Here is a 14969-nt window from a genome sequence, read left to right as displayed (position 1 = left end):
TATTACGACCTCTGCAGCTGATTGGCTAGTAATGAAGGGGGTGTGGCTGAAGGAAGGTCCCAGCTGCAGAGAAGAGGAAGCTGATTGGCTAGATGATTGATTGATTGATTGATTGATTGATTGACTGTACAGTTCTCTACTGAAGCTTCGTGGCCCCGTCGTCTCCTCCTCAAACTTCTCAAACTAATCTCGAGAGGCCTGGCCTGCTGTCAGTCAATCTGTTGTCAAGGCGACGGCGGCTCCATTGAAGACCCGCCCACTCTGGGAGTTAGCTGGAAGGAAAGAAGAAGAAGAGTTTTTATTCCTCTTACATTAAAAAACAGCACAGACAGAACAAGAAATAAAAACCTGGAGTTGTTGCTAAGCTAGGCTAAAAGTTAGGCTAAAGGTTACCCCTGCTAGGCTAGCTGTTTCATCTTCACAGTGGAAGCAAAATGAAACTGTTAGCCTAGCTTAGCACAGGCTGGATGCCTGCGGTCTGAACTGCTTTTTCCCAGCCCCCTGAACGCACCGCCGCCATCGGCCTGCCCTTACTTGCTGAGTGTGGAGGCGGAGCCTGAGCGGTGGAAGTGGACGATCTGCCACTTGCCGTCGCGGCGGTGCCACACCCTGGTCTCCTCTGATTGGGCGGTGCGAGGCGTGCCGTTGGCGTCGATGTACTGCGTCACCCGGATGTAGGCGATGCAGGCGGCCTCGTCGCCCACCAGGTGGATGTGGGGGTTGAGGATGGTGGTGTGGACCGGCTTGCTGTTCTTAGACCACACTGTGGACACACAGACAGTTACCTGGACAGGTGGACAGGAAGTGGCTCGTCTCCAAACAGGAAGAGGAAACAAAGAAAGGCTCACAGTTTTCAAAATAAAAGCGGTGGAAGTCCAGGCCTTCGACCAGATTCCCCAACGCCTCGGGTTCGAACGCCGTCACCGCCGGGTCGCACATTTTACTGAGACGACAGGAAATGGTTAGTGGGAATAACTTGACCTTTCACAATAAGAGCTTCAGATAAGATAAAGAGGTTACGTACGTGTAGCTCTCAAAGTCTCCGTTACTGATGGCCTCAATCAGCTGCTCCGTCACTTTAATGATGTCCTGCTTCCTCACTGAGAGACAGACAGGAACAGAGACAAAGACAGAGACAGAGACAGAGAGACAGAGACAGAGACAGAGAGACAGACAGAGACAGAGACAGACAGAGACAGACAGCGACAGAGACAGAGAGAGGCAGAGAGAGACAGAGGCAGAGAGAGACAGAGACAGAGACAGAGAGAGGCAGAGAGAGACAGAGGCAGAGACAGACAGTGACAGAGTCAGAGAGAGGCAGAGAGAGACAGAGACAGAGAGACAGAGAGAGGCAGAGAGACAGGAACAGAGAGAGAGACAGACAGAGACAGACAGCGACAGAGACAGAGAGACAGAGGCAGAGAGACACAGACAGACAGAGACAGAGGGACAGAGACGGGAACAGAGACAGAGAGAGGTAGAGAGACAGGAACAGAGACAGAGACAGAGACAGAGAGACACAGACAGAGGCAGAGACATAGACAGAGAGACAGAGACAGAGAGACAGAGACAGAGACAGACAGAGACAGAGACAGAGAGACAGAGAGAGGCAGAGAGACAGGAACAGAGAGAAAGACAGACAGAGACAGTGACAGAGACAGACAGGGACAGAGAGACACAGAGAGGCAGAGAGACAGGAACAGAGAGAGAGACAGACAGAGACAGACAGGAACAGAGACAGAGACAGACAGAGGCAGAGAGAGACAGACAGACAGAGACAGAGGGACAGAGACGGAGACAGAGACAGAGAGAGGTAGAGAGACAGGAACAGAGACAGAGAGAGACAGGGGCAGAGACAGAGACAGAGACACAGACAGGGACAGAGACAGAGGCAGAGAGACAGAGACAGACAGAGACAGAGACAGAGACAGAGAGACACAGACAGAGGCAGAGACATAGACAGAGAGGCAGAGACAGACAGAGACAGAGACAGAGAGACAGACAGAGACAGGTTAGTATCGTGGTGGTCTTGTCTCTTAGCTAACGTTGTGTGTCTGTGCTGTCACCTCTGGTGTCTTCGTCCTCTATGGTGGTGTTGGTGCTCTCAGATGATTCCTACAACATCAACACAACATCAACGTCAACAATGACATCACTTCCTGTCAGTCAGGCGTATGACAGGAAACGTCTCCATGTTGTCCTCCTGACGTCGTTACCTTGACGCCGTCTGTCTTCTTGTTGCTTCCACTCTTTCCTCCTGAACGAGGGATGAGAAGGAAGAGAGAGAGGAGCAGCAGAGTGAGAAAGAAAGGAACAAAGGCAGAGAAGAGGAGAGACGGCATCGCACCAACACCCACTGCCTACGTGCCCTCCAGCAAACTGTTCACAGGAAGTCCTTCAAAATAAAACCAGCCAGGAAAACTGGAACTGAGTCGTCGTCCCTCGGTCACATGATCAGAAATAGAAAGTCTGGACGGAGACACATGGACGGAGACACATGGACGGAGAGACGGCTCTGAGAGCTCACAACTAAATTAGGATCAACTTGAGATAGTTGGAGAACGAGGGGGTCTGCACATTCCTGACCCTCCTCTGAGGACACGCCTCCACAGAGGACACGCCTCCTCTGAGGACACGCCTCCGTCCACATGGAAGACTGGAGGCTGCTGTATATATGTGTATTAGAACCAAGTGAGTCATGTGACTAATTACGGTCATGATAACGTTCAGGCTCTAATGAAGACTATGTCCAAGTGCATTGTGGGACATTGAGGCTCCCTAGTTCCAGCTGTCCCAGTGGTCAGTCGTGGTACTCCATCAGAAAGGGACATCTGTCAAACACAAGGTCTCCAGAGTGGGCGGGGCTAAACAAGGAAACACTACTGAGCATGTGCAGTGGACTGTTGAACCAGACACTCTGCTAAGTTTAGATGGTTGATCCTCACGACAGCTGCTGATCACACACACACACACACACACACACACACACACACACTGCTGTTACTATCTCTGTGAGGACACAAACGTTGACATAAACATAAATGGAACCATCTCAACTCAAAACCAGAACCTGTACCAGAACCAGAACCTGAACCAGAACCAGAACTTTTACCCTAGAGCCAAGTCTGAAGCTTTTAACCCTCAACAAGCACAACGTGTCCCCACAACCTAATATAAAATAGCACACACACACTGAGTGCTAACATGCTAATGGTGCGTGAGCTGGCAGCTGATTGGTGGGTTTTGAAACACCAACAGGAAGGTCAAAGGTCAAACTACTGGTCTTACCGGAGAAGTTCCTGGTGGCCAACATGGTGGTCAGGATGGCTCCCTGGGAGGAGGAAGGAGAACACTGATCAGTTATTCATAGGATTGATTGATCAGCCTGTGATTGATTGATCAGCCTGATCTGTGATTGATTGATCAGCCTGTGATTGATTGATCAGTCTGATCTGTGATTGATTGATCAGTCTGACCTGTGATTGATTGATCAGTCTGTGATTGATTGATCAGTCTGATCTGTGATTGATTGATCAGCCTGATCTGTGATTGATTGATCAGCCTGTGATTGATTGATCAGTCTGATCTGTGATTGATTGATCAGCCTGATCTGTGATTGATTGATCAGCCTGTGATTGATTGATCAGTCTGATCTGTGATTGATTGATCAGCCTGATCTGTGATTGATTGATCAGCCTGTGATTGATTGATCAGTCTGATCTGTGATTGATTGATCAGTCTGATATTTGCTGCACTCACTCCCTCAGCTAAATAAAGATCTGTTTAGTTTAATACATTAATGTAAGTTAATATATTATATTATATATTTTGGTCCATGTGTTCTTTGGTGTTTGTTCTTTTTCATGTCAGAGCTGATGAAGCTGATGTTCAACAAGCACTTGAACGCCTCATATCCACCAGGTGCTTCCAATCTAGACTGTACCATCTAGTATTTACAGGGGGAGAGAAGGGGACTGCTTTATTTTGTATTTTCTTTTGTTAAGCATAATAACATTAATTTAAGATTAAAGTATTTGTTTGAAGTATTACCAGAGAATGTCTAATATGGGGAGAAGTTCTGCTCTCACTGAACTTCCGGTTGCAGTTCCACTCTGGTTCCATATGAGGGCGCTCTCAGGACGAGTGCAGAATGAATGGCGGTCTATGGAGCAGTACCCCTCAAAATCCACTTTTCTCAGGATATAATTTTTTGTGCAGTAATTTGAATATTGTATTTGAAAGGAGATGCAAAGAAATTACACACTGCTGGGTGTTAGATTTTTTAGAGTCACTTATTTTGCTTTAAAAAGTATTTTAAAATGTCAATGACGTCATACACATCGTACGACCAGATACTGCTTTACGGCAATCCTTCAGTCACTGCTTTGGTGCTTTCGCGCTCTGCACTTTCTTTTCTCTCGAGGCATGGACAACACAGCTGACACGGGTAAATAATCGTGCTAGAAGAGTTTCTGTTTCGTTGTTTTAAAAGACCGGGCCGAAAAAAAAAAAACTTGGGCGAAAAAGTCCGTCTTAACATTCTGGTCCCGCTTCGGATGCCACGATGCCGTCAAGCGGGATCTGGTCGTAATCAGTCCTTCACTGACCAATCAGCGTTCATTAGCACAATGCTAGCGTGTTATGGGCAACAACAACTCAACCTGTAAGAAAACGAAAGGACATAAGTTCTCGTTCATTCAACTTTTGACCTATAACCCATGTTGAACTTGCAAAACCTACAATCAAATCTGAGATTTCTCAACGACAATCGGGTGAAAGAGACACATTTAGCCGTTTAGCTCCATAGAGTCCCATTCATGTTGCACTCATGGCGATCGCCCCCAGTGGAAATCTGGTGGAACTGCAACCAAAATTCGTTACAATGGGACTTAATAGAGAGTGGGAAGGCTCTCCGTAGACGGGCTCTGGTTTTACCTTTAAAGGGTTGATTTAAAAACTTTATTTACATTTGTAGTTTCTTGGTTTGGTTGTTTTCATTTCAATCCTTAACAATCAGTCTGACATGTGACTGATTGACCTCTGACCTGTGACTGATTGACCTCTGACCTGTGACTGATTGACCTCTGACCTTTGACTGATTGACCTCTGACCTGTGACTGATTGACCTCTGACCTGTGATTGATTGACCTCTGACCTGTGAATGATTGACCTCTGACCTGTGACTGATTGACCTCTGACCTTTAGTTTCCTCCTGGCGTTGAACTTCTTCAGACACTCGACCGTCTCCTGGCGATGCATACAGGACGCCACAGTGGAGCGATGCTGGGAAGAAGAGGAGCTTCATCATCATCACCATCATCATCACCATCATCATCATCACTATCCTCCTCCTCCTCCTCTTCATCAGGACTCACAGAGATCCAGGGGTGCTTCAGAGCCTCAGCAGCATTGATCCTCTTTGATGGATTGATCGTTAACATCTTATTGATCAGGTCTTTGGCTTCAGGAGTCACCGTGTCCCACTCTGGAGACGGAAACTAGGAGGACACAACCAGAGGACACGCTGAGGACATATAGACTCAATCAGGACATGAGACCAGATGATTAGAGGTCATGTGACCTACGTCATAGGCTCCAGCTTTGATCTGCTGGTAGAGACGATGTTGGTCCTCGTCCCAGAACGGAGGGTAACCGACCAATAGGATGTAGAGAATCACACCTGAGGGAGACAGACACACCTGAGACAGACACCTGAGACAGAACCTGAGACAGAACCTGAGACATATGAGACAGACACCTGAGACATATGAGACACGTGAGACCCCTGAGACAGACACATGAGACAGAACCTGAGACACATGAGACAGACACATGAGACACATGAGACACATGAGACAGAACCTGAGACACATGAGACAGACACATGAGACAGAACCTGAGACACCTGAGACACCTGAGACAGACACATGAGACAAACACCTGAGACACATGAGACAGACACCTGAGACACCTGAGACAGACACATGAGACACCTGAGACAGACACATGAGACAAGCACCTGAGACACCTGAGACAGACACCTGAGACACATGAGACAGACACATGAGACAAACACATGAGACAAACACCTGAGACAGACACCTGAGACACCTGAGACAGACACCTGAGACACATGAGACAGACACATGAGACAAACACATGAGACAAACACCTGAGACAGACACCTGAGACACCTGAGACAGACACCTGAGACACATGAGACAGACACATGAGACAAACACATGAGACAAACACCTGAGACAGACACCTGTGACAGAGACACAGAGACAGAGTCTGACCACAGGCCCAGAGGTCAACAGCCTTCCCGTACGGATCCTTCCTCAGGACCTCTGGAGACAGATAACCAGGAGTCCCCGCAAAGCCTGTAAACACATACACACACAGCTAAGGCTAACTGCACAGCTAAGGCTAACCACACAGCTAAGGCTAACTACACAGCTAGGGCTAACCACACAGCTAAGGCTAGCTACATAGCTAGGAATAACTACACAGCTAGGGCTAACCACATAGCTAGGAATAACCACACAGCTAAGGCTAGCTACATAGCTAGGAATAACCACACAGCTAAGGCTAGCTACATAGCTAGGAATAACTACACAGCTAAGGCTAACTACACAGCTAGGGCTAACTACACAGCTAGGAATAACTACACAGCTAAGGCTAACTACACAGCTAGGGCTAACTACACAGCTAAGGCTAACCACACAGCTAAGGCTAACTGCACAGCTAAGGCTAGCTACACAGCTATGGCTAACCACACAGCTATAGCTAACTACATAGCTAGGGCTAGCTACACATCTATGGCTAACTACACAGCTAGGGCTATCTACACAGCTAAGGCTAACTACACAGCTAAGGCTAACCACACAGCTAAGGCTAGCTACATAGCTAGGAATAACTACACAGCTAGGGCTAACCACATAGCTAGGAATAACCACACAGCTAAGGCTAGCTACATAGCTAGGAATAACTACACAGCTAAGGCTAACTACACAGCTAGGGCTAACTACACAGCTAGGAATAACTACACAGCTAAGGCTAACTACACAGCTAGGGCTAACTACACAGCTAAGGCTAACCACACAGCTAAGGCTAACTGCACAGCTAAGGCTAGCTACACAGCTATGGCTAACCACACAGCTATAGCTAACTACATAGCTAGGGCTAGCTACACATCTATGGCTAACTACACAGCTAGGGCTATCTACACAGCTAAGGCTAACTACACAGCTAAGGCTAACTACACAGCTATGGCTAACCACACAGCTATAGCTAACTACATAGCTAGGGCTATCTACACAGCTAAGGCTAACTACACAGCTAAGGCTAACTACACAGCTATGGCTAACTAGCATGTTTGTTTAAAGATAAAGACTGAAGCAGAATAAAATGAGAACGTGTTCTCTTACCAAACCAGGCCTGCTGGTCTCCCTCCACCTCGATGGCGAGACCAAAGTCGGCCAGTTTCACCGCCGCTCCTTTAGACTTGGAGGCCAGCAGCAGGTTCTCTGGCTGCAGACACAGGACACATGCTAACTCGCTGACTACAGACTCCAACTATGCTAACATGCTAACACATGAGCTCCACATGAGCAACTGGTTTACATAACTAGCTCCAAACATGCCAACGTGCTAACTCTGCCCATTGGTTTACATGACTTACTCCAACCATGCTAACATGCTAACAACAGACTCCAACCATGCTAACACGCTAACAACAGACTCCAACCATGCTAACACGCTAACAACAGACTTCAACCATGCTAACATGCTAACAGACTCAGATGATGTTTCATCTGAAAATAAACCAGAGTGAGACATCCTTCAGACCTTCAGGTCTCTGTGGACCACGCCCATCTGATGACAGTGAAGCACCGCCTCCAAAATCTGCTGGATACAGTGACTGTGAGACAGAGAGGTCAGAGGTCAGAGGTCACATGTGTCTTGTACAGGTGAAGAGATGAGTTATTGTGTTTTCTGGTACCTGGCGTCAGCTTCACTGTAATATTCTCTGGCGACTATATCTTCAAACAACTCTCCACCTGTTACTCTGAGACACAAACACATCAGATGATTAAAGTCAGACCAGCAACGAGACCAGACAGGAACCATAAAGAACTGAGTCCTGGTTCTAAAGACAAGAAGAAGAGAACTCACAGGTCAAAGATGAGGTAATGATGAGCCTCCTCTGAAATACTGTCATGTAGGCGCACTGAGGGAGGAAGGGGGGGGGGGGAGAAAGGATTTATATGTGGTCAGCTGATCTGATATCTTCACTACTTCCTGTTTGACACAACGTCTAGAAACTGAATCTTTCTCTGTCAGTTTGTTTTAGTTGAAGAAAAAATAAGCAGATGATGTTAGAGACTGTCAGTCACATGACATCAGTGTGGAAGACTAAAGAGCTGTGTCCAACTGTGTCCAGGTGTGTCCAACTGTGTCCAGGTGTGTCCTGCTGTGTCCAGCTGTGTCCAACTGTGTCCAGGTGTGTCCTGCTGTGTCCAACTGTGTCCAGGTGTGTCCAACTGTGTTCAGGTGTGTCCTGCTGTGTCCAACTGTGTCCAGGTGTGTCCTGCTGTGTCCAACTGTGTCCAGGTGTGTCCAGGTGTGTCCAGCTGTGTCCAGGTGTGTCCAGGTGTGTCCTGCTGTGTCCAGCTGTGTCCAGGTGTGTCCAACTGTGTCCAGGTGTGTCCTGCTGTGTCCAGCTGTGTCCAGGTGTGTCCAACTGTGTCCAGGTGTGTCCTGCTGTGTCCAGCTGTGTCCAGGTGTGTCCAACTGTGTCCAGGTGTGTCCAGGTGTGTCCTGCTGTGTCCAGGTGTGTGACTGTAGGTCTGTGGTTGTGTAACGTGTTGAAGCTGAGAGCTGCTGCCCACTCTGATCTGATCTGATCTGTGGGGGAGTTTATTTCTTCCTGAGTGCTTCCACACAGGTGAGTGTGGGAGTGTGTGTGTGTGTGTGTGTTCCAGATGTTAGTCATGTTGTGAGGACCTGAAGCAGTTGTCCTTGTGGGGACATGTCCTGCTGAAGTCTTTAACGAGGACGGACTGAGTCTCAGGAGTCCCCTCAAGTCATGAATACTCAGCTGTGTGTGTGTAGGAGGAGAGATGGGCTGGATGCCTTCACCTATGGACACTGTTGCCTAGCAACATGCACACACACAGTTACGCAACACTCCTCTGTAGCTGTAGAGCATCGCCTGCCCACACAGCACGCAGAATGTCATATGTAACATGTAGCATGTAGCGTGTAGCATGTGATATATAGCATATAGTATCTAGCATGTAGCGTGTAGCGTGTAGCATGTAGCGTGTAGCGTGTAGCATTCCTCACCAATGTTGGGGTGTTTCAGTAATCGACAGATTCGAGCTTCACGGTCCAACTTCTGATGATCTGAAAACACAACACACTGATGTTGAGCTGATACAGAGAGGACAGACGTAGAACGTCCAGTGGATCCAGTGACAACACTTGTGATATTTTCCAGCAATCTGCAGCAGTTTACGACAGTTCATCAGTTAATGACAGTTTACGACAGTTAACACCAGTGTATGGTTGTTTCATTTGAGACAGTTTAAGATACTTTACGGGTATTTATGACATTTAACGATGGTTTACGACACATTAAGGTCCTACCAGAGCTCTGGTTCTACGCAGTATATACAGTCAATGGTTCTACGGACATATGGACAATATGAGACTTGAACAACCACACACAAAAACACACTTGACTTGTGTTTTCTTAATATAAAAGAAGGATTTAAGTCTCTTCTCATGTCAGGGTCGGGGCTTCATACCATAACAGCATCTTCCTTGTGCCAACATATGAACCTGGTATCAGATGTCAGGAGGGACAGAGGACAGCTTATCGTCCCTCCAGGCTTGTTCTGAGTGTCCTGACTGCTGCCAGTGGTTTTGTGACGTATGTGAGGACAATACTGATGAACTATCAGATGCTGTCTCATCCTATGTTACCTTCTGTGTGGACACTGTTATCCCACCTAACCATCACTAACCCTCACTGACCATCACTAACCCTCTGGTCAAAGTGTTGACTCTTAGTCTAGTTCATGGTCTCCTGATGATCATCACTGCAACCTGTCCGGATCAACTAGAGACTAACAGACATGTTTAGTGTGACTGTTGCAGCAACATAACGGAGTCAACGATCAACGGACATCATCAGTTCATAGAGTTGACTCAACAACACCGATCATTAAAACCTTGAGGATCAGACGTCATCAGACGTTTCTAGTGTCGTCTCTGTTAATTAACGTTTCTCCTGAAACACATCCATCAGTTTCTGGAGTTTTAGACAGAATATTAATATAAATGAATGAGTTTGTTAGAAGAAGGTTCTGGGTTCTAATCCATGGACCGACTGGTTCCTTTCTGTGTGTAATAATAATAATAATAATACATTTTATTTCTAGGCGCCTTTCAGAACACCCAAGGTCACCGTACAGGTAAAACAGGGTTTGTAGTCTGCATGTTCTCCCTGTGTCTGCGTGGGTTCTCTCCAGGTTCTCCAGCTTCCTCCCACCGTCCAAAGACATGCTGGTTAGGTTCATTGGTGATTCTAAATTGGCCGTAGGTGTGAGTGTCTCTCTGTGTTAGCCCTGGGATAGACTGGAGACCTGTCCAGGGTGGACCCCCCCTCTAGACCAATGACAGCTGGGATAGACTGGAGACCTGTCCAGGGTGGACCCCCCCTCTAGACCAATGACAGCTGGGATAGACTGGAGACCTGTCCAGGGTGGACCCCCCCCTCTAGACCAATGACAGCTGGGATACACCTGAGACCTGTCCAGGGTGGACCCCCCCCTCTAGACCAGTGACAGCTGGGATAGACTGGAGACCTGTCCAGGGTGGACCCCCCCCTCTAGACCAGTGACAGCTGGGATAGACTGGAGACCTGTCCAGGGTGGATCCCCCCCTCTAGACCAATGACAGCTGGGATACACCTGAGACCTGTCCAGGGTGGACCCCCCCCTCTAGACCAGTGACAGCTGGGATAGACTGGAGACCTGTCCAGGGTGGACCCCCCCCTCTAGACCAGTGACAGCTGGGATAGACTGGAGACCTGTCCAGGGTGGACCCCCCTCTAGACCAATGACAGCTGGGATAGACTGGAGACCTGTCCAGGGCGGACCCCCCCTCTAGACCAATGACAGCTGTGATAGACTGGAGACCTGTCCAGGGCGGACCCCCCCTCTAGACCAATGACAGCTGGGATAGACTGGAGACCTGTCCAGGGTGGACCCCCCCCTCTAGACCAGTGACAGCTGGGATAGGCTCCAGCCCCCCATGACCCTTCACAGGACAAGATGTTACAGAAGATGAATGAATGAATGAATGAGTTATTTGTTATATCTGGATCAATGCTGGAACATAACATTAATATTTGAATAGAACTGAACACAGATCAACACTTTATGTCAAACCAGATCAGATCATTAACGTTGAATCATTTTATTTAAAAGTCTCATTTTGACTTTGTCTCTGAGACAGTTTCATAATTGTACTGAGCTCTCGTTAGCTTCCTGTTAGCCTCCTGTTAGCCTCTCATTAGCCTCCCGTTAGCTTCCTGTTAGCTTCCCATTAGCCTCCCATTAGCCTCCCGTTAGCCTCTCGTTAGCTTCCTGTTAGCCTCCCGTTAGCCTCCCGTTAGCCTCCTGTTAGCCTCCCGTTAGCTTCCTGTTAGCCTCCCGTTAGCCTCCCGTTAGCCTCCCTAACACAACTGGAGTCATGGTAACCCAATGCTAATTCATTAGCTGGCTAATTAGCTTGCTAACCACTTCAGCTACCAGTCGAGCTATGTTGGACAGCAAAGCAGTCAGATACTATTTGTGTTTAAAAAACCTCAAACACAGCTGAGAGGTTGTCATTAGCTCAGGTGAGAACTAGCAGACAGACCACAGCTAGCGGCTAGTGACCTCTGACAGCTAGCATCTGTCACCTGCCACTCAAGGTGGACGCATTGTCCATATTTATAGACAGTCTATGGTTGAGACACAGACTGTCGCTTGGTCATTTATGACAGTTTACTACATCAGTGGACGTTAGAGGACATTAGAGGACATTATTGGATGTTAGAGAACGTTAGAGGACATTAGAGGACATTATTGGACGTTAGAGGACGTTAGAGGACATTAGAGGACATTATTGGACGTTAGAGGACCACTCCAGAGTTTACTGTGACGTCTCTTGTCTCTGATCTTCTTCATGTGACTGAGGACAGATTCAGACACAATCTACAGACACACCAGAACCAGAACCAGAACCTTTGCTGCCTCTAGAACATCTAGAGATCTGAGGATCTGGTTCTGGTTCTGGTTCTTCTTTCATTAAAGATCCTGAAGACAAACAAGAGTTCAGGTTTCATCTGTTTGTTATGTAACACACACACACACACACACACACACACACTTCTTTGTCAACTTTGCAGGCTGTTGCTAAGCAACCGAAGGAAATCTCAAAACCAGAATAGTGATGCTGAAAAAAAAAGTCAAGAGAAAGATTCAGTTCATCACCATGGAGGAATGTGTAGGAGGAAGAGGAGGAGGAGGAAGAGGAGGAGGAAGAGGAGGAAGAGGAGGAGGAAGAGGAAGAGGAGGAGGAAGAAGGGGGGGAGGAAGAGGAGGAAGAGGAGGAGGAGGAAGAGGAGGGTCTTATTTGTTTCTCTACTGGCTGATCAACCAATCAGAGTGATCGGTCATTGAGTGATGTTGATGATCTCACCTCGCGCTGAAAGCTTCTTGGTGTTGATGATCTTGGCGGCGTATTCCTGACCCGACAGAACCTTCACACAGCGCCGCACCACGGAGAACGCTCCCCTGGGAACCACAGCAGGAACCATAAACACCAGGAACCATAAACACCAGGAACCAATCACAGCAGGAACCATAAACACCAGGAACCAATCACAGCAGGAACCAATCACAATAGGAACCAATCACAGCAGGAACCAATCACAGCAGGAACCAATCACAGCAGGAACCATAAACACCAGGAACGCATCCAACTGCTACTGCTAATACTAATACTACTGCTACTACTACTGCTAATGCTAATGCTAATGCTAATACTACTGCTACTACTACTGCTAATGCTAATACTAATACTACTGCTACTACTACTGCTAATGCTAATGCTAATACTACTGCTACTACTACTGCTAATGCTAATGCTAATACTACTGCTACTACTACTGCTAATGCTAATGCTAATACTACTGCTACTACTACTGCTAATGCTAATGCTAATGCTAATGCTAATACTACTGCTACTACTACTGCTAATGCTAATGCTAATACTACTGCTGCTACTACTACTGCTAATGCTAATGCTAATACTACTGCTACTACTACTGCTAATGCTAATACTACTGCTGCTACTACTACTGCTAATGCTAATGCTAATACTACTGCTAGTACTACTGCTAATACTAATGCTAATACTACTGCTAATGCTAATGCTAATACTACTGCTGCTAATACTAATACTACTGCTACTACTACTGCTAATACTAATGCTAATACTACTGCTAATGCTAATGCTAATACTACTGCTGCTAATACTAATACTACTGCTACTACTACTGCTAATGCTAATGCTAATACTACTGCTGCCAATACTAATACTACTGCTACTACTACTGCTAATGCTAATGCTAATACTACTGCTATTACTACTGCTAATGATAATGCTAATACTACTGCTAGTACTACTGCTAATGCTAATACTACTGCTAATATTCCTGCTAATACTAAAACTGTGAATGATGTGATGATGTCACTGATGTCAGACCAGTGAATGATGGGAAGTGTAGTTTAAGGACTGGTTCAGCTTTTAACTGTCTGTCCTGATCAACTCGTTGATCAATGAGTTGCTGGTTGAGTTGATCAATGAGTTGCTGGTTGAGTTGATCAATGAGTTGATCATTGAGTTGATCATTGAGTTGCTGGTTGAGTTGCTGGTTGAGTTGCTGAGTATAATTGTTGCTGGTTTCCATGTCTGGAGGTGAAAGTAGAGTTTCTTCTTATGAAAGCTGTATTCTACCACCCACCTCACATTATGTAAGAGACCTGGCATCAGCACCACAGACTGAGAGTGTGTGTGTGTGTGTGTGTGTGTTGCTGAGTGTGTGTGTTACTGAGTGTGTTAGTGTGTGTGTGTTAGTGTGTGTGTGGGACGGGGTCAGGACGGTGACCCACTCATCCTCCAACTCTCTGATCGTTTCTTCAGCTCCAATGATCAATAAACAGTGATGAAGATCATCATCATCCTCATCATCAATAATAATAATAATGATTAATGTAAATAACAGAACAGATTGTTTCTATGACTGATGAAGATGAAGAAGAAGATGATGAAGATGAAGGGGACACTCACTTGCCCAGCTCCTCGTACAGCTGATACTCTTCGGTGAAGCGAGTGCAGATGACCGTTGCCATGGCGAACCGAGGGGCGAGGGTCAGGGGTCTCCCTGTCGTCTTCCTCTGAGGATGAGGAGGATGAGGACGGTGGTGATGATGAAGGCCAGGAGTTAGACCCGTCTGTCTGCAGCTGGTCGGAGGGACGGAGAAGAAGAAGAAGAAGAAGAAGAAGAAGAGATGGAGAGAGAGAGAGTCTGTGGACAGAGGAGGAAGAGGAGGAAGAGGACGAGGAAGAGGAGGAAGATGAGGAGAATGGAGAGAGCAGTGAGGACGAGTCTCTCCGTGTCTCTGTCCTGATCTGTGTCTCAGAGAGAGAGAGAGACGCTCTGAGGCTCGCCTCGCACGCCCACTCCTCTATCATCCAATCACAGGCCAGGACTCACACACACACACACACACACACACACACACACACACACACACATAGCGTCTCCATGGTAACTGGATCCTCCGTCTGAGCTGGAAGTAAAAAAACACCACCAGTACTACACATGCTACTGCAGTACTACACAT

The 14969-nt window shown here is 47.1% G+C and overlaps 1 protein-coding gene across 3 annotated transcripts; it reads right to left on the bottom strand.

Moving 5' to 3' along the window:
* camk2a (calcium/calmodulin-dependent protein kinase II alpha) lies at positions 1–14566 on the bottom strand. 3 transcript variants are annotated; one of them, XM_084564124.1, is made up of 18 exons: positions 14413–14566; positions 12760–12854; positions 9352–9411; positions 8179–8233; positions 8006–8071; positions 7852–7924; positions 7431–7533; positions 6284–6383; positions 5586–5736; positions 5376–5498; positions 5200–5283; positions 3289–3331; positions 2217–2257; positions 2067–2115; positions 1025–1100; positions 849–943; positions 535–763; positions 1–272 (listed from the first exon to the last, which is right to left on the bottom strand). In XM_084564124.1, the coding sequence occupies exons 1-18, from the start codon at positions 14472–14474 to the stop codon at positions 269–271; spliced, it is 1509 nt and encodes a 502-aa protein (XP_084420250.1). In that variant the 5' UTR covers positions 14475–14566; the 3' UTR covers positions 1–268. The 3 variants fall into 3 exon arrangements, with proteins under 3 accessions (XP_084420250.1, XP_084420251.1, XP_084420252.1); XM_084564125.1 differs by having other exon boundaries at positions 1–763; positions 5586–5680; positions 6300–6383; XM_084564126.1 differs by lacking the exons at positions 2067–2115; positions 2217–2257 and having other exon boundaries at positions 1–763; positions 5586–5680; positions 6300–6383.
* Between the last annotated feature and the right edge of the window lie 403 nt (positions 14567–14969).

The sequence above is a fragment of the Chelon labrosus genome, assembly GCF_963514085.1.
Source record: "Chelon labrosus genome assembly, chromosome: 17".
Lineage (NCBI taxonomy): Eukaryota > Metazoa > Chordata > Actinopteri > Mugiliformes > Mugilidae > Chelon > Chelon labrosus.
Note: the sequence above shows the minus strand (reverse complement) of the source record. Positions and strands in the feature narration are given on the sequence as shown.